Here is a 26074-nt window from a genome sequence, read left to right as displayed (position 1 = left end):
GAGTATTTAATTTTTATTAATGTTGTTCTAATAGCGTTGTTTGAGTTTTATAAAAATATATATTATATTGTTTAAACAACAAAACTATTATTTAAACAAGGGTAGTGCTAATGAGTGCCCTTAGGGTATTGATTAACAATCCATTTTAGGAAAATTTTGACATCACTTTTATGGGAAATGAAAAAAGCTGTTAAAACATTAATTATTTTTTTTTCTTTTCCTATAAAAATTTTATTTAAATAGATTATTAACTAATACTCTAAGGTCATTCGTTAGCATTTCCCTTTAAACCATGCAACCAAACACACCATATAAATTAATCTTTTACTTATTTTATGAATTGTTTGCCAGTTGGTAACTTTTTATTTCAGCTTAGTTTTAATTTTTCTTATCTTACATTAAGTAAATAAGTTAATTTTTTTTTAAAAAAAATCCATTCCCAACCGACACTTAAATATAAATATCAACAAACGTTTAATTAAGCCTACCAAACCCCACCGTAGTCGTCACCAACTGGACTTTAAGCTGAAAGGCCTTTTCCAGTTTCCAAAACAAGGAGTAGTACAAAATAAAAGCACAGATTTGATTATTTGATTGGACAATCGAAATTTGGGGATTGATGGAAAAGAATAGGGGCCATTAGATCTCGCCACGTGGAAGAAAACCAAAAGTAGACGAAAACAAGCAAAATCTTCAGAGGGCAACATGGTAATTTCAAGAAAGTCCGTACGGATTTTGAAGCACAAATGGAATGGAATATCATATATCAGCATGCGCTCGTTTCCGCGCTTCAGAGAAGTGTTTTTTTTTTTTCCATATATATAGACTATTGTTTCTCTTCTCTGCCACCTTTCTCTCTCTCTATCTCTCAACTTTCGTTTCAATTTTCAGAACCATCACATCATAAATTTCACAGTGTATAAACCCTAGGAGCTATTTCTCTTTCTTTCTTTGCTTATTTTCTCGAGAAACAAACGCCGAAACTCCCGTGCTTTTTTCACGTCTCAAAGACGTGGAAAAAAAGAAAAGAAAAGAAAAGAAAAGAAAAGAAAGAATCTGAGGATCGTTGATCGTACAAACTCCGGTTTCAAGGTGAGGAAATGGCGTTCTCTGCAAACCTTTCTCTCTCATATCTTTGAATGTTTTCTTTAGATGTATATATAGTAGCTCTCACTTTTCAACCACTTTCTCCGAGTAAAAATCTTCGTGAATTTAGTTTTTTATTCATAGAATCCGATGAAGTATTAGACTAATTTTCACATGCATTCGATCAGTCTTGCACTCATTACTTCACTCTGTACCTGGCTTTGGAGTCGTTGCTATTTGAGCTATAAAGCTTTTTTTTAGCTCAATTTTTTTTTATTAATTTCTTTATTTAATAATAACAATAATAATATTTTCAAGAAAGAGATTTCGTTGAGTTGTTGAAAGAATATGTTCTTTATAATTCCTTTGCTTATGAATTATATATGTTCTAAAATTCCTGTGTGTGTTCTAGAATTCATCTTGACCTAGGTTTGGATAGAGGTATTTGAAGATTTGGATTTGTATTTCAATTGTTAGTTAAGATTATGTGAATAGAGAATGAAACAAAAATTTATTTTCTTGAGGAAAATTTTGGAAGCATTTGAACTTTTTTAATATGTGGATTTGATATGACTAGGTATAACTTATAAGATGTGATTTCAAATCCATAATATCACAAGTGTTTTTGTTTAAGCAAAATCTCCGAAGCTTGCATCATCGCATGTTCTTGAATCTTGAATTTACATCAAACAAGTTATAGCAATGGTTCTTTGAAATCCTTGAATTTAAATCCTCAAATCCAAATGTACCTTAATGGAAAATCGATAATGCTTGCTTGATTAATTATGATTATAAAATTTCATAGCACTTAAATTTTGAATTAGAATCTTGACTCCTGGAGGTGGTGAAAGATTTAGTACTTGCATTTTGCTTCTTCGTTACGGTTTTTATTTTTTAGCATGCTGAATAGGGAAGATTAAAAAAGATGCAAAGCTGTTCCTTATATACTACTCCTTGAGTTATTACTTAAAATTATATGGTTCGGGACTTATGGTCATGTAATTTTCTGTAATAACAGAATGGGTGCAGGGAGGCAGACAGAGACACACACATTGAAGGAGAATTCTCAATCTTTGATTTCGAAAAATTATAGTACAACCGCAAGGAATCTAAGGAAGAGCGAACTACGCGGTGTTATCTTTGGTTGTAAGCATCACACAATCAAAGAATGTTTGTCCAAACAGTTGTTCGGTTAGTTGACTAGCACCTCATATTTTTGCACACGTTAAGTTTAGAAATTTATTTGTGCATACTGTTTGACTAATACTAGAAAAATATGATTCAAATTCTTGAACAGGATTACCAGCTCTACATTTCCCTTACATAAGGAATATTAGTGTTGGTTTGCCACTTTTCTTATTCAATTACAGTGACAGAAGGCTTCATGGTATCTTTGAGGCTGCAAGTCCAGGACAAATGAATATTAATCCATATGCTTGGACTGATGGTTCAGAGTCTACCCAATTTCCTGCACAGGTATTGTATGCCATTATACCACTGTCAAGTATATTATAGTCAATGAATGGAGTTCATATATTTTATGTTGTTTGTGCTTTTAAGGTCAAGATTCGAATCTGTAAGCAGTGCCAGCCATTGCTAGAAGATCAGTTCAAACCTATAATTGCTGAAAATTACTTTGAACAAAGACTGTTTTGGTTTGAACTTGACCAGGAGCAAACGGACAAGTTGATTTCCTTGTTTTCAGCTTCATCAGTCATTGTGAGTACTTCCCTCCCAAGCAATACACAGAAGTGGAGCGGCCCATTCAAATCTGTCCAAGAAAGTGGCAACATTAGAACATCTTCATTAGAATGCAATGCTCATCCAGGCCAGGCCAGAGTAGAATGGGAATCTTGGGATGCTCCTGGTCTGTGCAGAGTCCCAGCTCTCATTGGTGAGGGAGTAGCTGAAAGGGAAAAAAGGGATTGTGGACCATCATATCCATCACCGAAAAAGTGGAGTGATTTGTTTAGAGCTTCAAACACTCATTCTACAGGAAAGGTCCAGGAAACTGCCACCATTGAGACGTCTGCACTAGAATGTGATGCTCGTCCAGACCAGGCTAGTGAAGAATCGGAGTCCTGGGATGCTCCTTATCTGTGGGCAGTAGAAAATCTCATTGGTGAGGATGAGGAAACAACGGATGAGGTTGCATCAGAAATATATTACAACGAACAATTACACTTCAACCCAAGTGTTGATTGCTCCTCAAATTTGGGCAAGACGAAGGAGATGTCATCAGAGCATAAGCACGCCGAAGACACTGGAATACATTACAACGAACATTTACACTTAAAACCAAGTGTTGATTGCTCCTCAAATTTGGCCATGATGAAGGAGATGTCATCAGAGCATAAGCATGCCGAAGACAGTGGGCTACATGGGACACTTACATTCCAGAAGCATAAGATGTCATTGGATGATACTTACGTTCCAGAAGCATCAAGGACTTTAGAAACAAAGTCTTCTGAATTTCAGACTATTGTAGCCAAGGTAATTAGTAATATTTATTGTACTTTTTTTTTATTTAAAATTTTGAATTCCATGTTTATCTAATTTATCTTTTTTACTTGGTATAATGTCTGTGGTGTATTATTAAAGTTGCTACAAGAAGTCAATGAGCTGAAGTCATATCAGTTAAAACAAAGTGAAAAAATCAATTCTTTGGAGCTGTATCTGGTATGTTTCTGATCACAAAGCGTAATTTTCAGCTTAGGCATTTATAATTAACTGCTTTTCTAATGTGTCTGTCTGTAATCTGTTAAATATCCTGCAAGTTATGATATCCTGTTTACTTATCAAAAAAAGTTATGATATCCTGTTAACTATCCATCGAATTATTATAAAAAAAATTTACAATTTCTTGCTTTAAAATTTTTCTTGCTTTCTTTCTGAGGAACCAAACAGAGCAAACATATCATTCAGAACATAATTATTTACTTAGATCAATCTCCCTTGCAAAGATCCTGTATACATGCTTAATTAAATTGGAAATTTAGGCTGAATTAAAAGATCGGTGCGGACTTGTTACTGAAGAGGAATTTAAGTCATGTGATGAACCTCCTTCAGAACTTGATGAGAAAGTACTTATTGTGGGAGGATATGATGGCTCTATGTGGTTATCAGCTGTGGATTCTTATTCTCCTTCTTATGATCTGATGGAATCCCTTAGTCCAATGAATTTTGCACGATCAAGCGCTGCAGCAGCAAAGCTAAATGGTGAAGTCTACTTGCTCGGTGGTGTATATGGTGAATGTTGGAATGATACAGGTAATAGCGAGGACCTTTTCTTTTAGGCTTATCATTTTGTGCAACTAGTTTCCTTGTTCACAAATCAATGACAGTGTGGTACTTATGTGAAGTTGAATCATACAACCCAATAAGCAATCAGTGGGTCAGTCGTCCTCCATTGAATCAAAAGAAGGGAGGCTTAGCAGGAGTTTCTTTGAATGAGAAGATTTTTGCAATTGGTGGAGGAATTGGGGTTGAATTTTTCTCTGAGGTGCATGTTTTTTATCCAGACGAAGGAAGGTGGATTCCCACTCAGTCAATGCTACAAAAGGTACCTCGTAATAGGGTTTCAAGTGTTTAGTGTTGATTCACATAAGGTTTGCTTGCACCAAATAGTGGCATTATAATACATTCTAAAAGAAAATTACATTTTGATAATAATTTTTTAAGTGAGAACTAGTCAAGAATGTCACATGATCCACAATTGTAATTCTAAAATGTTTTTATGTATATGGAAGGATCTGTAGTTACCTTTAAAAGGAAATGCTGAATTTTTCCAAAAGATGAATAATTCTTCATGCGAGATCTCTCACTGTTAACTTGCATTAGTATGCGAACAAACCATGTGAAGTTAATGTGATGGGGCCATGGAAGATTGGTCTGCCATTACTTTGCAAGTAGGCTTATTCAAGAATAATTTTGTGGGTTTCACGTGTGAAGTCCAATAGAAGTAAAAGTTGTATGCTTTTCAAGGTCTAGGTATGAGTCTTTTAGGGTTAAAACAGTTTTTAATTTGGGTTTTTATTTCATCAATTATGGTCAATTTTGTATCCAGGGGCAAAGCTGTAATTTATGAAATTTCATGTAATTTAAAGGTATTTTGGTAATTGAGTTGATTTAGAATTTTCTAGGAAATTCCAAGTATCTTAGTTTTTATTTATTTTTATTGTCTAAGTGTTTTTATAAGATTTTACTTTACTAGTCAAACTAGTCATAAGATTACTAGCACAAGAAAGAGTCCTTATCTTATATATATTTGTGCTCAAAGTATTCCAAGAGGAAAATAGAGTTGATTAATAAAATTATTGAGTGTTTTGACTTTTGAGTATTGAGACATGTTGGCCTTTTTGACTTTTTAGTGTGTTTTTTTCTCCCTTTCTCCTTTTGTCTTTTCTTCTCCTCTCTTTTTTGTCAGGTACTGCTGTACAACAACCCCTAAACACCACAAAAACCTCTTTTTATTTTTTATTTTTTTTAAATTCTTACAAACTCCCCAATTTGTCCAACCCCTACACCAACGTCCAACCCTATCTATCATTTGCATTCAAATGATTATGAGATAGAAAAAATATGTTTTAAGATATTCTGTATGGTCCATCCAACTAAGAATCCTTTTTTACTCTTGTCAGAGATATTTGACTGCTGCAGCAGAAATCAATGGTGCGATCTATGTTGCTGGAGGATATGATGGAAAGGATTACTTAAAGTAAGATGTAATTTTAGTTTCAATATTTGTTTCTTAATGGTTTGTTTGGATTGAGGGAGAGTAGAGTAGAATAGAGTAAAATTGACCCAAAATTAGCCTATTTTCAACCAACAATACTCTACTCCCCTCCACTCTCCCTCCTTCCCCTTTCAATCCAAATGGGCCCTAAATCTTTACTTATTTGGCAGATGACTAATTCTCTGCCACTTATCCAAATTAAAAAAAGAAAAAGGAAAAAAAAAAGGATGAGTTCATCCACACTTACTGCATAATAAATGCTGTGGGCGTATACTTGAAATCAATCTACCGTTCTATACTTGAGTTGTGGAGAATATTTGAAATATAAATATCCCATGTGTCTGAAATAAGCCAATGCCGCAGACAAAAAAAAGACATAAATCTTGTGTGGGCCTTTTCATTTATATGTGATCTTGATATTAGGAAAGCCAAGATCAGCTGCAACACTGCCTTGGCAGCTTGGAATTTCTTCCAGAATAGTTGTAAATTGGAGGCTATGTTTTTCCCATTTATTAATAATTGCCCTTTTTTTAATTTGTTTTGTTTTCCTTTGAGGGGGTATTATTGATATGGTATAAATTTCTCTAGTTGTATAATGTTTTATTCTTGGATCTTGCTCTTTTGAATCCTGAACTAATAAGTTTTCAGTGTAATGCAGGGGAACCTTACACTTTTGTTTTTTTGAGCAGTAATTTGATACATGATTGTTTGGATTTTGTATTTGTTTGTACAGATCTGCTTAAATTTATTTAAATTCTAGAGCAATATATATACCAATTAATTTGTGATGGCTCATAGCCCTATAAGAATTGAGAACAAGATGTGCTACCCCTTCTACCTCAACACATTATTTCTTTTATTATCTATCCCTACATAAAATAGGAATGACATTTTTATAGACGAGGTTGAGTAGTCATATTGTCCTGTTATATGACATGGAAAAACTCCGTTTTATAAGCATCTCCACCATACAAACCAACTGGTAAGGATAGTTATATTTTAAAAAATCTCACATAGATTGGGTTTGTGCTTGGTTTTGGGTATATGTACTTGTTGGGCTTCTCCACTTACTAGCTTAAGCTTTTGGGTTGGATGCGATACACCTATTGGGATCCTCTCCATTTCACAATTAAGATTTTATATAAAATGATAAAGCACCGTGATACACCTATAGATTTATAATATTAATCTCACCATGATATTGTAAATGATGCGGTATTGGATATACTTTTAAATTTATATTATTTGATCTTGCTATAATATGATTTGGAAGGTTCCCTAATTTAAACTTGATGGGAATAATATACAACCTCTTTGCTATAAATTATGTCCAAGTTATTTATGGATGTGGAGCGAACTTAGGAAATTCCTCCTAATTGCCTGTTTTTAACTTCTCTACTATCTCAGCTCAGTGGAAAGATTTGATCCTCGAGAGCAATCTTGGACTAGACTTAAGAGTATGTCCGAAAGGAGAGGAAGTCATTCATTGTCTATGCTGAACGAGAAACTGTAAGTTGACCCCCTCTCATTTTATAACTTACAGATATCTTTGTTCCATTTAAAAAAAAAAATTATTATAATTGTTTGAGAACTTTTAAATGACTATATAAAATGAAGCTTAACTAGAAAATGGTTCACTAAAAAAACAGTATCATATGTTTTGCCTTTTAGCGTGTATAGACGTCATTTACTATGGAAGTTTTTTTTTCCTTTGCAGATATGCTATTGGTGGCTATGATGGAGCTAATGAACTTTCATCTGTTGAGGTCTTAGACCCTCGTGTTGGTTTTTGGATGAAGGGGGAGCCCATGAAAGAAACCAGGAAGTATGCCGGTGCCGTTGTAGTCGGAGATTCAATTTATGTCATGGGGGGAGTGAATGAAGAGTTGAAATTATTGCACACGGTATGCAAAATGCATCCATCCCCATAGGCTTAATCTTTTAAATTTGTTCATAGATATATTGACTTCTTTAGCATCCTTCTTTCTTTTTTAAAATCTTTTTCTGATATGATAATAGGTGGAATGTTACAAGGAGGGTAATGGGTGGCAGTTGACAAAACTTAGAGGCGTTGGGAAAAGATGCTCCTTCTCTGCCGTTCTGTTATGAGGTTATGGACTGAAAAGAGTTTCTTTTCCTTTCTTCTTCTTCTTCTTCTTCTTCTTCTTTTTTTGGTGTGTGTCAATGGTGTTCATAGTTCACACTTTAGAGTAGTGGTCTATAAATAGTTTTTACCCAAAAAACGCGGATTTGAGTATACCACACGAGTAGGTCTGACTTGAGCGGTTAGCCTGTCAAGTAATATAGCCAACTCTAGCTAATATTGTAGACATATTATGCTGTTCTCTTGTTCGATTTCATGTTCTTAAATCCAATTTTACCAGTAAGAAGAGGAAAGAGGCCAGAAATATTAATGATGGGTTTTTTTTACTTCGGCCGAAAATTTGGTGAGTTTCTTTCGGTCGAAGCAGTGTTACGTGGGCAACTTTCTTCAAATTTAGGATCTAGTCTGGTATTAGATTTGGAGTGTAGATGTTGGGCCTAAGATAAGCTTTTTCTTGGATTTGGTTGCACTATATATCTGATGGGGACTGTTTTGTTCGGTATCAGATTGTGCTTCTCCCAATCCCATGCTAGCGCTATTCCGCATTCTGGGCTTTGTTTATGGCTTTCGGCATTTAAAAATGTGACCAGAAAAATTGCAGGAATTGATATAGTAAGAGGTAAATGATTTTAAAGGAAAAAGATGGTGGATATGATTTTAGAGCACTCTACCATTAAAATTGTTTTGGGAAGGACGCCCTTATCCTCGTATTTCAAGGGGATCAAAACTCTTTCGGGGAGTTTATGGAACCTAAAATGGTGGCTTCGATGGTTGAGACTGACTGCATTTTCAACCTACTAGTCACATTTTGAGCTTGCGTTTGGAAAGCTCCGAAGAAGCACATCGTTTTGGACTTATTCTGGCAGTGGCGCACAAAACACATCAAAACACACTTTGTTAAACGTATATAATGGCAATAAAGTCTAAATATTTAAATAATACAAAAAGGCTGGAAGCTGCATTTTTTAGACCTTTGAATTGGAAGACTTATCCTGAACTCATTGTAATTTACCGTGGTTTTAACAACCAAGGAGGAGCCTGACACAAATGAAAAGAAGAAGCTGATATCCAGAAAAATGAACGTGTTTTATGTATTTTTCTAGTCACACAAGGTTCAAAATCATTTAAGCTTATGTCCTCCCTGCATATGCAACAAGCATATTGTGCTTAACCATATCCAGCTGAGTAACAAACATCTACAGCTTAAACAGTACATGGAGCATTGACGTTGTTCTAACAGAACGACAACTTTTCAACACAATGCTTAATCAATTTGGTCCTTGATCTATAGCCAATATCAAGTACAGATCAACAACTACACTTCCATCCCCTACTTAGAAAAGGTAAAGACGCAAAAGATGGAGAGAATAACATGACTCTAGGGAAACAAACATCAAACTTCACAGCTCTCTTAACAACATTACCAGCAATAAAAGGAGAGAGCTCACTGGATACCATGAAATGAAGGCAAGACAGCAATAAGAGGTTCTCCATAACCAACAGCTTCTGCAAATCATAAACAGTTTAAATCAAACAGAAACAGTTATAGAGAGTCATCACCACCTCTACTCATATAAAACTTATTCATCAATTGATGTAATAAAATTATAGTGCGGAATTCATCGTCAAAAACACATATTCACTGACTTTTAAAGTACGAAATTCATAGTCTCAAACAAATATCATAATTCACTTTCACTTCACACAGTCAACTTTCTTTTAATTGGTAATTTACACACGCAACTAATGGATTTTGAACCTACAATCTCATCCTTCACCTAGAACTTATTAGAGAAGGTGCCCATTGAGCTAGAGCTCATTGGCACCAATCCCTTTTTGAATGGCTATACTGCAACAAACACTAGAGAATCCACATGAAAAGGGGCTTAGCTGGCCTGAAGTTTCTTTTCCATCCACTTCACACAATCTGTTGGCAATTACATGAAAGTTTATAGCACTGATCACCAAGAATTGTAATGAATCTTGTAAACCTCTATGGCTGCTCCTTAGAATGGCATTGATTCACATATTATGAGCAAATTGTGCACAATTTTAGTGGAGAGTGGAGGGAAGGAATATATAATTATTAACTATATCCTAGAAATATTAATTTTTTTTATAAGTAGAAATATTAACAATTCTATTAACATTTTTAACAGATCTAAGTTTTATATCCTTGTTCAAATTCATCCTGAATGTTCATATGACTTATAAACTAGACACTAGTGTGTCAATGTGTGTGCTTTTGTAAGTTACATACATCTGGTGGGTCTTGAATCAATAACCTCACCCTCCACCTTGCTCTTACAAGGGAAGGACGTGCGATTTGAGCTAAAACTCATTGGTGATAAACTAGCACAGAATTATCATAATGGTTTTTGGCTTATGTATGTCTCCTGGTGCACCTAAGGTGAGTGTACTCAAGCGTTAAACTAAAGTCACCCCAAAATTTAGCCTTAATCGAAGTGCTTCAAGACAAATAAAAAATTATCAAGTAAAAAATAAAGAGATAATAGCCATTTTACCTCCCTCATCAAAGAGGACCTTTAAGACTTCTCCAGCCACATCTGACTGCTCAACATAGCAAGAAGAAATCATCATGATAAGCAGCTATTGAGAAGAAATCACAAAAATAAAGAAACTGAAGCAGATTATTCACCTTCACAGGAAGTTCAGTGCCGAACTGATCCAAATATCCAATAACTTGTCCTTGTTTTATTACACCACCCTGCAAATCCAAGAAATAAGAAAAACTGAAGGCATATTTGTCCCTAAGGCTGTGTTTCTTGTACTTATTGGCAACATAAAATCTGAACACTTTTAGATTTACAAAAAATAATTAGACGACAAAATCTGTGCATGCACAGATACCTCTTTACAGATAGGAGGTTGCTTCTTCCCTTTCACAGTTCTACCCCTCCGGAAAGAGCCAACCTGATAAGAAAAATGAATAGTGAGAACCAGGACATATGTATTGGATCCACACTAGATAAGAACACCACATACCGCTGGAGATGGTACTAGGACATATGCATTGGATCCAGAAGCCTCCAAGGCTGCTAACTTTGGAGACTTCTCTGCAGAGGTGTTTGTGAATGGACTGGTCTTTTCTGGAGAGGATTTTGTTGGTGGTGGTGGTGGTGGGGCAACAGGTGCTGAATCTACCATTGGTTTAGTTGGAATAGGTGGTGGTATTGTCGGTGAAATTCCAGACATGGGAACTTGTGTGGCTCCTCCAATGTTTCGTTTAAGATGCATTTCAAAGTCTCCAACCTATCAAAGAGCAATATATAATCAGTTTCAAAATAAGATAATGCATGAATACCTATATGCTAATGCAACTGAAAGCCTGCAGCTGAGGTTATGGAAATTAACCTTCAATTTCAGCTCAGCAACTTCTGTCTCATCACAGACCTCTAGTAACAGTGCCTGATTATTTAAAAACAACACATTACTCAATTACATTCTAAAACATAATGAAAAAAAATGCAAAACATGAAGGCAGCAAGATTTGTAATCATTGTGAGCCAAAAACAAACTGAGAAGTTCAACTAAGAGATGATAAGAAAAAAAATAAAATGAACATAATTTAGGGATAATAGTTATGAAAGACAAAGGCGAAGCACTGAGCATGTGTTTGCAAGGGTTGTAGATTTGCAGGAGTTTAAAAATCATCATATATGAGTTCATCATGCATCAACCTTAGCAAGTTTAGAAGCATTTGAGCTTCACAGAGCACGACTGAAAATATCAATTAACTAAATGACCATTTCATTTTGTTTTTTCTGTTTTTGGACAGCTTAAAAATAGTAAATGTACAGGTAATATTATGCTAGTTTCTGTAGGTCTATCATTAGTCAACACTACACCAACAGATAAACCTATGGAGGGAAAGGGCTAACAAAATTCAAAGATTCATTCTAACCTCAAATCCATTAGGAAAAGTAGCAGTTCGTGGAGTTTTCTTTTCCAATGTTCCTTGAGTTTTCTTCTCCAATGGTCCTTGGGTAGTGATATCTGATATAACTGTTGCATATTAACCATTCAGTTTCACAATACAAATACAATATGAACTCAGATAATAAAATATTACATATTAGAAACACATATTCATATACATAGGAAACTTCAAACCATCTTGGTTTCATGAATACCATGGATATCAAGAAGCAGAAAGGAGGTGTCATGTTTGCAGAAGAATAAAATGTCAGATGTACCCAGATTTCTCAACGATAACAATTATCTTTAGTATGACATATGTGTATGAATAAAGATGATAAAAAACGACATATGGTCAATTTATTCTCTAGAGTCCAAATTTAAAAATGGAACATATCAGTGCTTGTTCTCAGACGGCTGATGTAAAATTTAGTCACTCTATTATGAATGAATCAATGCTTGTATTCCCTTTTCCTTTTTTCCCCTAAGCATAATCACACACTCTTGAGAAATATTTGACATTTTTGGTACTACACATAGAGCAAGATCACATAGCTTCTGAAACACAAGCATAATTTATGTATCTTTTTTTTTGGGAGGGGGGCGGGGGTACAGTGTAGCCATGGGGCAATGCATCTTCATAATTTATGTATCATTGGTAAATAATTTATATGTCTTCATAATTAGTATACAAATAATAATCTTTACTTCTTTGTTTCATGTCTGCTACAACTACAAACAACAGAATATCAAAGGTACTGATACACAAACTCTACATCATTTTGGCCATAAAATAACCTCACCATTGTTAGATGATTCAGTAACTTCAGATGTCTTGACAGATGATAGTATTGCTCCCTTCCGCTTTGTTGGTGAAAAAACAAGCTTCCCACCAACTGTCAACCCTTGAGTGCACCATTTACTAGGGATGGGCCAGCTGGCATTATATATTGGTACCACCCCAGGCTTCTCAAGTAAGGACTGCATATTTGATGTACTCCCTACAGAATCTGGAATTCAAGAGCACCAAATAAGCATATAAATGCAAATCAAGCTTTGGTAATGGCTCCATGGTTTGCGCTTTGCAGGATTATTCAAATATGAACATGTAACCAATATATGCCTATAAAGTAATGTAATGCTAAGCACAAAATTCAAACATACATGTCAGGTTCAATTCATTAGACTAAAAGTGTCAAACAGAATTTCAGCCATCCAAGAGACAAATCACATTTTACTAACTGAAAACATACTATATTTTTCCAGAAAGGGGGCAAGTAAACTTTCACAATTTTTTTTTAAAAAAATTTTATTTTCCTCATGCCCCAAAGGGATCTGTTTTCTCATTTGAAGTTGGTGGCTAATGGTACTCAACTATAAACAATTTACTCATATTCCTTATAAAACATTTGAAGACAGTTATTAATATGCAATCAATCAAAGAAGCATCCGCGAAGAGCTTATTTATTACTTTTCCAAAAAAAAAGCTTTGTAAGGAACATAGAATTTCCATAACTTTTTTTAACAAGTATATAATATGGTTAACAAATAGAACTTCCAAAATTTTATTTGACAAGTAAAAACTTGCTCTTATCTAGTTAGCACATAGAACTTCCAAAACTTATGAGAACAAAAGGCAATAATTTTGAGAACCCACCATTACTCTCTCTCACTTAAAAACTTTGATATTTGGTAAATGACTAAAAATTCTAAATAAACCAAAAAATATGCTTCGTGAGGTTTTGAAAGGTAATGCAAGTGTTTGCAGCCAGCAAATAAGGAAACCTTTGTTAATTGGTAAATGACAAAAAATTCTAAATAACCAAAAAAGAGGTTTTTCTGTGGTTTTGAAATGTAATGCATATGTTTGCAACCTACAAACAAGGCAGTTTTCCTCATGAACATGTAAGCAAGTTTCTTGCATCATTACAATGCAGCTAGGTACAATAAATGACGAGTTTTCTATCCAAATTAAACATTTATAATCCTCTTACTATTTTTTAGCTCATTAACCAGGACCCCAATAAATTCATAAAATCTGTACTGTAACTTTGTTCTTCTCACTTATTCATCTACACAGTTCCATTTCCTTCGAAGAAAAAAGAACAAAAAAAGACTTTGGGATTCTTCATTAATTTATATACATCTAACTTAAGAAAACAAACACACATATGAGGCATCTCTCTAGAAACAAATCCAGAAGCTCATACAATCTGAATCACAAATTCAAATCATGTAGTTTCTTTTTCTTTTTCCCTTTCATTTTATCATCAAACTAAACAGAGCCAATATATCGGATAGAAATCAAGCTCCAAGCTCAAATCAACCAAGCCTCACACTAACAGACTAACTTTCATACAAATAATATCATATGATCTGAATCACATACATAAGCCCTGTGTAGTTCCTAATAAAAATGCATGAAGATTTTCAAAAAAAGAAATCGTTAATTATCTATCACAATTCGAAGCATTTCGATTCCTTTTTCTCTTATTTCTTCATCGACTCGAACGGAAAACGAAATTAATTAAGAAATCTAGCTCAAAGCTCAAATCAACCAAACCTCACACTAACATTCACAAAAATAAGCTCGTATGATCTGAATCACATACATAAGCTCTGTGTAGTTCCTAAGCAAAAATGCATGAAGCTTTTCATAAAAAAGAAATCGTTAATTATCTATCACAGTTCGAAGCATTCCGATTCCTTGTTCTCTTATTTCCTCATCGAACCAAACGAAATCAATCAAGAAATCTAGTTCAAAGCTCAAATCAACCAAACCTAATCACATAAACAAGCTCCGTGTAGTTCCTACGCAAAAATGCTTCGAATTAATTATCACAATTCGAAGCATTTCGATTCCTTTTTCTCTCATCTCGTCATCGAACCAAATGGAGAACGAAATCAATCTAGAAATATAGTTCTAAGCTCAAATCAACCAAATCTCACACTAACCTACACACACACACACACACACATATATATATATATATACAGAGAGAGAGAGAGAGAGAGAGAGAGAGAGAGAGTTACAGTTGAAGGATCGGAGAGCAGCGAAGGACTCCATGAATGAGAAGAGAGAGCGAACCGAACCGAACCGAACCGAACGGAATGGAATGAAAAAAATGAAATGTAAACGAAGAGATAAAAATGGAGAGGAGGGGGGGATAAGAGGGGAAATTTATAGGAGTTCCAGGGGGCAAATTCGAGAAATGGATTTTATCATTATGTATGTATGAGAATGAGAGAGAGAGAGAGAGAGAGAGTGTGTGTGTGTGTGAGTTGAGTGCAGTTGGGGTGGGGCGGTGAAGGTTGTTGAGAGTGCTTTGAAATATCCGCCCACTCTCCTCAGTTTCTCCGCTCTCTCAATTTCGTTTTCTAACTTCTTCGCTAACGTGCACCTTGGTTTACACTGTACTACTTCTTGTTTCCCTAATTTATTTAAGCCAAAATTTACTTACAAAATTAGTTGCAGTAAAAAGTTACAGCGATATCTTTTTATTAAATGTGAATTCTGACAAAACCGATTATATTTTCTTTCTTAAATCTTTCGTATTTACAACATTTCTAGAAAGTTAAAAATTAATAACTACATTATCAATAAATTATTTAAATTGCTGCAGTTTAATATTATACATAAAATATAAGTTTAGAGTGAATGATATCTTATAGTTTTTTCTTTCCTAGTGGTCCACATCATTTAAATATTTAAATGATATGTCACTATACATCAATAATTGGTAATCATAAAATTATGAAATGGATATGATTTAAAAGAAAGGAGATTTTTTCCCCTGGTGGAATATAGGACACATAGTTTAAAGTTATCATTTTTTTAATAATAAACTACACCTCTAACTCTTATTTTGGTATTGTTTTGTTTTAAGTTTGAGATTTTTTATTTTGGTTCGCTAAGTTTAGTTCTGTTTTCAAAATAGTCGTTTCATCTATGTTAGAGACAAAAATAGTAGTCAAGAGAGAGAAAAATGACATTGTTTTGTTGCCATTTATAGGCCATATTAGTGATAGATAGAAGAATGACTCTTTAGACAATATGCTTTAAGTCCTTTATTGTCATTTCCCACATGCATGCAACGAATATAATAGAAGACCTATATGTGTTAATAATTTTACAACTTATGTTGTAGCCATCACAATAAAACTGCAACAAATTCATGGACATGATCCTAATTTAGATGAACCACGAAAATTAATCTGAGTGTTTATGTGTGAGTGTGTGTTAAGCCGTAAGCCATTCTGTTCTCTATCTTTTGTTGTTCGCATTCCATAGATTATGGGTTATGTTTCCTGTTCCTAAATCCTAAATACCCTTATAATCTGAAAAACCACAACGATTGATGCTGCATTTATGTGACTAATGATTTGTTCTAGGTTTCCCATATTCTAGCGAGACATGGAAATTCCTCACAGGAACAGAAGTGAAAGACCAAGAGAAACACATTTTTCTTTATATATTCAATGAATTTCATTAGTTTTACTAATCTGTCACACTGTTGTAGAATAAACATGTTAAGTATATGGGTGATGGGGCATGTGCATGCCATTAGAGTTAAGGGAGCATCTGGCTTATCGAACTTTATTACTCTGGAAGCACTTTGATGTAAGTGAGCCAAAAAGATTAATCCCTTCAGTTTCTTTTGTCATAAAATTATAATGAAACTTAGAGCCAAGTATAGGAACACTTTCGCTTAATAAAGAAGTAGAAATTTACAAAACGAAAGCAAATATGCTAAGATTTTTATTTTTTCAAGTACAAATTAAGTACAAACCTTCTAGTTTTCTTAGCTAATCAATGTTAAGAAGAACAGTTTCTCTAAATTCCAATCTCCTAGTCTCATTATAAAATGTTTTGTGTTTATTAGGCCAATATGTTAACCAAATCCACCCTCTTATCTCCCACTCCATAGTCCTTCCTATGGCACTTTTGTCCACCTTCCAGCACACCTTCTCTCCATACTCATCTCCAGCAAAAACCACTCCTCCTTGCCTAGTGAATGGTCTGTATGCACTCGAGTATCGGTCTTTAAACCAAGCTTTAGGGTTAACTAATGAAATCTTTGAAGGCTTGGAAGAGAATACTTCTCTTCCATCCATGCTATCATGAAGAAACCAATTCAAATTTGCACTATAACCATTAACCGATTCCTCGAATTTCCAAGGCTTTAAGCTTACTGTCATGGTCTCTCCAGCCGATACCTTAAGTCCAAAGTAGGAATTAGGCGGATCAAACCCGGCTTCTAAAGATTTTTCTAAGCCAATCTCTGTTGTTGGGTTCTCAGATGACTTGCTCACCGAAAGGCTTAGTACGTTGGTTTGAAGAGTTGGAGTGAGTTGCAATGAAATTCTTGAGGGAAAGTGCTTTTCTGCTGCCCCAGCTCCTCGTTCATTCATGAGGGCCTCACTTACAAGTCTGATAATGTCACACCTGTTACAAAAGAAAGACAGGCCTCAGTTGGTCATATTACAAGATTCAATAAAACTGTTTCATTAGCAATTTAAAGTTTCATTCTTTCACATATTATTCAATAAAACTTAGTACAGACTTTGGCTTTAAATGAGAATAGAAGTACTTATAAATGGCTAGCAAGATTAAATTGGGGCTTGTCTGGTTCGGGTTTTGAAGGGGTGTTAAATTGCTTTAAGACCTTTAAAACTTTTTTAGCTCAAATGGCCAAATATTTGGCTTTCTTCGCTAAAGAGTTAATTTTAAGGGGATCCAAGCTGAAATTTGAAACTTTTAGGACAAAGTTCTATAATTCACTACATGTCCATGCTTTATCAATTCAAAATTTTAAAGCGTTATCCATTGTCATTTGTCAAACACTCAAAAAGCTGGAAAGTTTTTATTTTTATTTTTTATATTTTAATTAAAGCTCTATATGGTAGAAGTTCTACTATTAAAAGTTAGAATTCTACTTCCTGCAGAACAGTAAGCTTAGCTCTTCAAATATCTTTGTACTAAGAATTGAAATATACAATAAAAATCATCATACCTTATGTTATCAGTGTTCACTATCACATCAACCCACCTCTCTTGAATTACTACTTTGTAATTGAATTGGATTACACCTTCAAGCTGGTTGTAAGTAAGAGAAAATTGCAGTCGCTCATCAACAGAAGGATTGCTCGAGTTTTCAACATCCATGGCTATAACAGGACAATATAAATGAACCTTCCATAACCCAGATGTTGAAAGTGCATAAGAAAACAAAGGTGATGGTGTTTTGAGGGAGCGGTGGCTGGTTTGGTGCTCTATAATCCAATTAGTAATTGCAAGGTTCAAGGACCTCATCCATTGCTCTTCTAAATTTGATCCTAAGAGTTTCATGAGCAACTTTGTTGCTTGTCTTGACTGACAATTATTTGCCAGGTGATTTTTTAGAGTACTAAGACACCCTGAACGGAGATCTTGGGGAGCTTCATAGATGCAAATGAGGAATAATAGAGTGAGAAATGAAAAATTGAAAATATCTTTGAAGTTGGGAATAGAATCTAGTTTAGGGAACTTGAGAAGGGAGTTGTTATTCTTGTTATTTGAACCATATTGAAGCACATCTTCAACAAAATTTACCAAGAGGTTGGACATGGTTTCCTCATCTATCAACTTTATGGATTTAGAGTTGAGCTTGAATGGTTTTGAGGTCCAAAGACAGACAGGTAGATTAAAATCTGCATTTATAGCAAAAGAGAGATCAGTTCGGGATTGGTTATATTTGGCTATGGAGAGATTGAGGGATGGTTGGGATGAACTTGAGGAACATATGCATAGAGACATGGAGTTTTTTTTCCATTCAGTGATTGGTGGAAGGTTTTGAACCCAGCTAAATATATCAGGAAAGGCACAAGGAGCAGCCATAACTAGTAGACTAAGTAGAAATCTCTTTCTTTCTCTGCAAGGACTTATGATGAAAAACCTCGTATATAAAGGCTGTTTCGTGAATGGAAGCCGTGCTTAGATTCTGGTGGGGAAGAAAAGTCAAAAGTAAAGCAATATAATTGGTACATGATATAAATTGAGAAAGAAACTTGGTGAGATGGATGGTTGTACAAGAAAATAATTAATGAGTATCTTTCTTTGATTAAAACTATAAATAAATGATTGAACCTCGAGGATAAGCTTCCATTTTAATTAATTGATTAAAAACAACAATGATCATCTGCCTATTGCAACTTGCAGGGGTAAAAAATCAGCAACTAAACGTAACCATGATGGTTAGCTAGAGTTTTAAATAGAGAAAGGAAATTCCTTCTTTTTGTTGTGAAAATATGAAATGGAGGATAAAGAGAAAGAAACTGTTATATAATACCTTTTTAAATTGTTAGTCATGGTGATTCTAAAATTTTTATAAAAAAAAAAAATTGTTAATCATGGTGCATTAATAAAAATTGCTACATCAGTCGCATTGCCGGTTATAACAAAATGGAATATTATGTGAAGAAAAATGTGGTAATTAAAAGCACATGTATGATTAATTATTTCCCAAAAAAAGTTAATTTGTTCATGAATTTTTCACAGGTAATACAAAGCATGCTTGCTGCCTTAAAATTAATTGTGAGATGCCAAATAGTAATGGTGATTGGCCTAACATTGGTTTGATTTTAGATAAAGATCACTAAAGAATGTCGTATTCCTATGATTCTCACCCTTTATATAGGGTTCGATTCTCTACTCCGTGCCTCCCCCCTTGCCTTGCCTTCTAAGGCTTCTACGTCTTCCCTCCACTTTTTTAATGGAACTTTCATCCCACCAGAACTTAAAAATAATACTATTAACTCTTTTTTTTTTTGAGACACCTAGTATCTGTTTGGATTGTGCTGAATGCGTCCGCGTTCAGCGTTTTTTTTTTTTTTTTTTGCTGTGCGTTTCAGGGAACAAGTGCACTGTGCATGTACTGTGCGTGCACAATATGTGCACGCATTGTTCATGTACTGTGCACGCACTTTTCAGTAACTTTTTGTTAAAAGTGGGTCTCGTAGTACTATTCACACATTTAAAAATTATTTTGTTACAGTATTTTCAGTTTTCAGTTTTTAGCTGTATCCAAATGGACCCTTAGTGGAAAGTAATTAATGGCTTTGGTTGAAGTTGACTCGTATTTGTTTTTGGACCAATGACTTAGGGATCTTATGGATGAAGCAAAGTGAAATGGAGCGGAATAGAATGAAGCTATGTACTTTATTTGTAAGATTTGTAGCTGCCATCTAAAGAAAATATTTTCTAAGTGAAAAAAATAAATACAAAAATAGGTGGTGCCAACATATGCTTACAGCGAAAAAACAATACGGTGGAAAAAAAATTAAAACCAATTTTTCTAAATAAAAACTTCTATAAATAGCATCAAGTTAGAAAAACCTCTCAGTAGAGCACTTGCAGCAGTGGTTGTAAAAAGCTAAAAAGTTATTTTTATAGCTACAAATTGAAAAATTAGAGATGCAGCAGTGGAGGCATATCTAAAAATTTTAGCTTTTGAGCTACAATGCACATCTAAAGATAAATGTGCACTGTAGCTCAAAGCTATACCAAAATAATAATATTTTATTTTTCTTTTCAATTAAATAATATTTACACTCACTAATCCCGTACACACTTCAGCTCTTCTCCCCCCCCCCCTTTTTTTTTTCCTCTCTCCCTCCATGGAGAGATCAGAGATGGACAGTGTTGATGATTTCAGTGAGGATCTCGGTGCCGAAACAGTGAGACTAAGCTCGGCAACGGTTGGGTTCGTGGTTGGGTTCGGTGCTTGCTTGTGGATAGGAGTGGGTTTCGGCGTACTGGCGTGGTGGGTTTTAGTTTTGGGTTGCTGGATTTTCGGGTTCCTATGGGTTTGGTTTGTGATGGCTGTGGATTTGTATTATTTTATTGTAGGAGATGTATTATTTTATTGTGATGTTTATATTATTTTATTGTGTTGAAAGTTAAAATAAATCCACTGCTGCAGCATGTTTTGTAAAATGAGTAGGTAAAATAGATAAAATAACTTTTTGTGAAGCTAAAAAGCTAAATTTTTAGCTTCACTGCTGTGGATGCTCTAAGTTAACAAATCAAAAGCAAGCTCAAAAGACCATTTGTGTATGAAAAGTAGTGTTTAGACCCCTTTGTTGATTATAGAGGATCAAATCAATTTATGATATACCAATTATATCATTTAAACGATTACAACTTAAAAACAAATATAAACAACGACACCAGAGCTGAAATATACCAATCAAAGCAATAGACATTGCGATATGGTAACGAAGAAGAGAAACCGATAGAGAACACTTCAAAGAAAAATTCACTACAGGGTACCCTTATCCCAATAAGAAATTCACTATAAAAGAAGGTTTACAATTTGATTCAAACCTTTTTGAACCCAGACTCTACTCGATAGAAAACTTGATGTGGCCCCACAATCAGTTTTAGATAAATTTGAACTCCCCTACCATGAACACCTTTCACGAACTACATTCGTGATCATGATTAGTACTCTCATTGTATCCGTTGCATACTCAAATTGATGTGCACTATATATTTCACTATACTTATTTTTTTATGTTTAGTTGGAAGAGTGATGTTAGGGTTACGATAAATTTTATTATTTAAGGTACAAATTGATGTCCCAATTTCTAAACACAAAATAAAAAGTAAGATATTTATTTATTATAATATTGAAGTGCATGACACCAATTTTATTTATTGTCACGTTAGTTTGTAAATGTTTTGTATTAAGGGTCTATTTGAATCAAGAGAGGAAGACGGGAGAGTGGAGGGGAGTAGAGTAGAATTGGCTAAAAATAAGCTGATTTTGGGTAGGGCCGACTGAATGGTGGAGCAAAAGATGTGGTCGCCTAAGGCCCCAGGTAAAAAAAAGGCCCCCAAATTATAATCAATAGGGTTATTTATAATCAATAAATAAAATAATGATTTTTTACCAAATGAAAAACAAATAAAAAATAGAGAAAAATGCAATATCCACAATATTTTTCATAACACTTTTACAATTAATGCTAAGTAGCAAGTTGTTACAGCCTGTTATTGATGGCAAAAAAATAATTATAGTGATATTTTCCAAAGAGAAAGTAAAAAGCAACTTAAAACCTAGGATTTGTTGTAAAAAATATTGTGAATGTTGTACTTCTAAAAAAAAAAAAGAATAATAATAAGATTTTAGTTAGCAAATTTTTACTAGTTCTCGTCTAAGTCTACTGCTAACACTATTATTTTACTTACCACATCAACAAGTATAAAAAATTTTGTCAAATTTTTTTGTCTATAAAATTTCTAAAAAAAGAAAAAATTATACATAGTTCATGTTAATTAGTAGTAATTTTACTTCTAAAACAAAACAATCAATTTTCGCCTTAGGCTCTCAAATGTATCAAGCCGCCCCTGATTTTGGGCCAAATTTATTCTACTCTACTCTACTCTATTCTCCCTCCATTTCCTTCAATCCAAATGGATCGTAAAATTGATTCCATTGTTAGACATCACAAAGAATCATTATCAATATACCAAGTAATTTTCTTATTTGAGTGAGGTCTGTTAGATATAATACAAAATTTACTATGTAGACTTTAAAAACTCATGTCACTTTTTAAATGCATAACAAAATATAATAATTCAGAAATCTATTTATTATGTTATTAATATTATACTAATCACATTCATTATCATATCAGTTTATATCTGATTAGGAAATCTCAAACGTACAGGATATTTTTATAGTAAAAGTAATAAAAGTATAACATTACTCTTCTTGCTTTTTATCTCTTTTGCTATGAAAATGAAAGTGATGAATGAAGTACCTGCAATTATCTGATTAAAAATCATTATAATCTGAAATATATATTAATTGCTAGTCCGTTTTGTGAAGGCCATTAATCTGTCACGCCCTGAAAGTCTAACATGATACCATACATATTCAAAATATTTCTAAAGTTGTATTTGGTTTACCACTTCATCGGTTCAGTGATGGAAAAAGATAATAGACTATTAGGATTTAGGAATATATTGGTAGCCACGAACACAACATGCCGTGATTTCCAGGAAGCATCGATTCCCTACCAAAAAAGTCTACACATAGAAACTGTTTGTTACGACTTGCGACTAAATTAATTAAACCACGCAGGTGGAGTTGCTTTGCTTTGCTTGCAAGATAAAACATTGTCCATTTCTTCAAAGAAAACATTTTCCACTAAGAATGAATGACTCGATACCCAGAGCCTTCTAATTCTTTTGGGAATCAAAATGTTCATTTATCTTCCTTTTCAGCTACCATTTTCTTTGATTAGGTCAAAGAATGTTAGAAAAAGGTTCGCATGGGGTATAGACGTATAGTATGTACTCATCTCTTAAGACATTGAATACACGCATAAATAAGCCAACTTTGATCTGTTTGGCTTTGGCCTAACTTACGGTATCCATGCCAGTATCTACGCGTCCTTTCCTAATGTGATTATTTGCTAAAACATAGCTTTATTCGGACTCTTCTAAGTTCAATTACCAATCTTAATACGCTACATGAAGGTGTCCATCTCGTCCTATTTAGATGGGATAATATGCTGGAAACTTGTGGATCAATATGGATGTATTATATGTATCTAGCTAGCTTATTGTTTGTTTGTTTTTTTTTTTTTTTGGCCTAAATCAGAAGGGGAAGAGCAAGTAGCACTTTCTTTTGAATAAACTTAGTTACAGGATCAATATCTTGTAGGTGCAGTACATCAGATTTTTCCATTGAACATAAACACTTGAAACAAAAGTATGAGATAATTAAGAATTAAAACAGTGTTTATTAACCTACATTATAACTAGTATTAGTGATTTTGAACATTTGAGTACTGATAAAACCGCCGAATGATTGAGAATGAAGGAACTAGAGTTTGTGAAATAAATGCTTGTATGGCTTAATTTATGTATAATTTATTAATGTACAAAATAATTCTATTCTTTTAATAACAGTAAGTAGAGATGCACAGTCAAATTGAGTTTATTACTCCAAATATAAAATAAGACCAAAACCCCTTTTTTGTGTTGATTTAGAAATATTACTTCACTAGATACTATCCCTGGAGTTAGAACTAGAGACACCCTTTTTGAGGAGGTATCATTCCACCTAATAGGATATCTACAGGCAGGACCCCTTTCTCTGTGACGTATGGATTCAAGGCAGTAATGCCTATAAAGATTGGCCTATCAACGGCCCAATCTGACCACTTTAACCCAGAGGGAAACAACCACGCTTTAGCCGAGAGTTTGGATGAAGGAAGTCAATATTGTACCGGAAGTTGTATTGGTTTGGCCAGCAGTACGATATATTTTGAGTATCGGTCAATACCAGTATATCTGTAGAGAGTAAAAGGACCCAAGTGGGCATATGGGCCTTTGGGCTGTAGCAAGGAGGGCCGACCTGTTCTTAAGCTAAGAATCTGTTAGTACTGCGAATCGGTTTATACGCCGAGGGTCCGAGGACACATCCGAGGGTAAGTTTCTCCTCGGATAGACCCAGGAGAACTCGAAACTTCACTATGAAGGTCAAGGCAATATTCCGGAAAGACTGTTGGTTCGAGGTACACCGGTGTTAGAAAAATACCAAAAGCAAAGGCTGCCACCTCCACATTAAAGACTCTGCACTTACCTCCCTGGCCGCATTAATGGGGAAGTGACCCCTGAACAGTAGAACTGAAACTTCTGGTCACTATTCAAAGGCACTAAGAAAAGAAATATCTAGGAGGGGGGGTTGGAGCAACACGTGGATAAAGCATCAGGAAAAGAAGTATTTAAGGGGGATGAACGCCAAAGGAAAAGGGGGGTCCAAGAAACAAAGAAAGAAAAGAAGAGTTGTAACCTTTAAGAAAGAAAGAGAAATAATACAGAAGTAGTCCTCGGCTCACGTCCGAGGAGGTCTATTTGCAATTATCGTTTATTATTTACAAGTGTTTGTAACTTTTAGCCTGTTATCAAGTTCTCAGTACTTCTAATCTAGATTTCAAGCCCACACTCTACAAATTTCATTGTTTAAGGCTCATTGGGCCTGAGCCCGTGATTGTCTTTGGGTCCAGGTGCAATTGTGCACTTACAATACCGTTTCGAGTTTACCGCTATTTTATATATATATATACACCCACACAATCTCTAGAACCATGTTTATAAGCATATAATATTTCACTAATATTATAATAAATTTAAAAGTTTATCATAAAACATTACTTTAATTCAGAACAAATTATTCATAGTTTTAGACTTTAACATCAATTAAAAGAAAAAAAAATAGAAAGCTTAATTGTTCATTGCATACTAAGAAAACAAATAATACTAATAAGTTAATGTAAATAAGTTATTATTATGCCCTTACAAAAATTCAAAAATTACAAAACTAAAAAAAAAAAAAATTTTCTGTACCGGCCGGTATTGCCCGAAATTAGCCGGTATGGCCGGTACGGCTAGTACTGCCGATATTTAAACCGGTACGAAACGTTATTGTTTCGATACCGGTATACGTACCGGTACGGTACATACCGGCCATTACCGGTACGGTATCGACTTCACTGGTTTGGATCCGATTAAAGAGAGCAAGGAAGTGGTCATAATTAAGCTTGCCGACTATCAACAAAGAATTAAATAGCTGAAGATACAACACGGGTGTGCAATCGAGAGAGTTTGTCCTAGGAGATTGGAAAAATTAGGGCAAGAAGAGTCTAAAAGAGTGTTCTTGCTTATGAAAGTTTGCTTTTTTTTTTTTGTTGCTAAACATGAAAGTTTGCTTATAATATCGGCAGAAGTGTAGTTACATCCTTAATAATATATGTGTTCAATTTGATACTTGATTTTACTTGTTCAGTCTTCTTATTGTGAATTACTTTCTTGTTTGATAAATTAATTGTGACAATTAGAGCCTTAGGACTTTCTTAGAGAGCCCAAGTGTTTTTTGACCCCACACGACTAATTAACATTAAATTATGCAGGTGGAGTTGCTTTGTTTTACTTACAAGATAAAACATTTTCCATTTCGTCAAAGAAAACATCTTCCACTATAAATGAATGATTAGATACCCAGAACCTTCAAATTTTTTTGGGAATTAAAATGTTCATTTATCTTCCTTTTCAGCTACCATTTTCTCTTATTAGGTCAAAGAATGTTAGAAAAAGGTTCACATGGTATAGACGTATAGTATGTACTAATCTCTTAAGACATCCAATATACGCTAAA

General features: G+C 34.2%; 3 protein-coding genes across 4 annotated transcripts; 1 reads left to right on the top strand and 2 right to left on the bottom strand.

Moving 5' to 3' along the window:
• The first annotated feature begins 834 nt into the window (after window positions 1–834).
• LOC142639079 (uncharacterized) lies at window positions 835–8457 on the top strand. Its single transcript, XM_075813173.1, has 11 exons — window positions 835–1092; window positions 2105–2277; window positions 2384–2562; window positions 2647–3579; window positions 3688–3765; window positions 4086–4356; window positions 4449–4648; window positions 5727–5803; window positions 7229–7330; window positions 7539–7725; window positions 7841–8457. The coding sequence occupies exons 2-11, from the start codon at window positions 2106–2108 to the stop codon at window positions 7928–7930; spliced, it is 2289 nt and encodes a 762-aa protein (XP_075669288.1). The 5' UTR covers window positions 835–1092; window position 2105; the 3' UTR covers window positions 7931–8457.
• Window positions 8458–8992: 535 nt separating this feature from the next.
• Window positions 8993–15270, bottom strand: LOC142639083 (uncharacterized). 2 transcript variants are annotated; one of them, XM_075813182.1, is made up of 9 exons: window positions 14898–15270; window positions 12668–12874; window positions 11851–11951; window positions 11301–11354; window positions 10932–11198; window positions 10797–10859; window positions 10585–10653; window positions 10451–10496; window positions 8993–9431 (listed from the first exon to the last, which is right to left on the bottom strand). In XM_075813182.1, exons 1-9 carry the CDS (start codon window positions 14929–14931, stop codon window positions 9370–9372), a joined length of 903 nt encoding a protein of 300 aa, XP_075669297.1. In that variant the 5' UTR covers window positions 14932–15270; the 3' UTR covers window positions 8993–9369. The 2 variants fall into 2 exon arrangements, with proteins under 2 accessions (XP_075669297.1, XP_075669298.1); XM_075813183.1 differs by having other exon boundaries at window positions 11851–11942; window positions 14898–15265.
• Window positions 15271–16591: 1321 nt separating this feature from the next.
• On the bottom strand, window positions 16592–18793 carry LOC142639082 (uncharacterized). The gene is made up of 2 exons (XM_075813181.1): window positions 17879–18793; window positions 16592–17310 (listed from the first exon to the last, which is right to left on the bottom strand). The coding sequence occupies exons 1-2, from the start codon at window positions 18739–18741 to the stop codon at window positions 16671–16673; spliced, it is 1503 nt and encodes a 500-aa protein (XP_075669296.1). The 5' UTR covers window positions 18742–18793; the 3' UTR covers window positions 16592–16670.
• Between the last annotated feature and the right edge of the window lie 7281 nt (window positions 18794–26074).

The sequence above is a fragment of the Castanea sativa genome, chromosome 6 (genome assembly GCF_040712315.1).
Source record: "Castanea sativa cultivar Marrone di Chiusa Pesio chromosome 6, ASM4071231v1".
NCBI lineage: Eukaryota > Viridiplantae > Streptophyta > Magnoliopsida > Fagales > Fagaceae > Castanea > Castanea sativa.
This window is presented reverse-complemented; position numbering and strand designations above follow the sequence as displayed.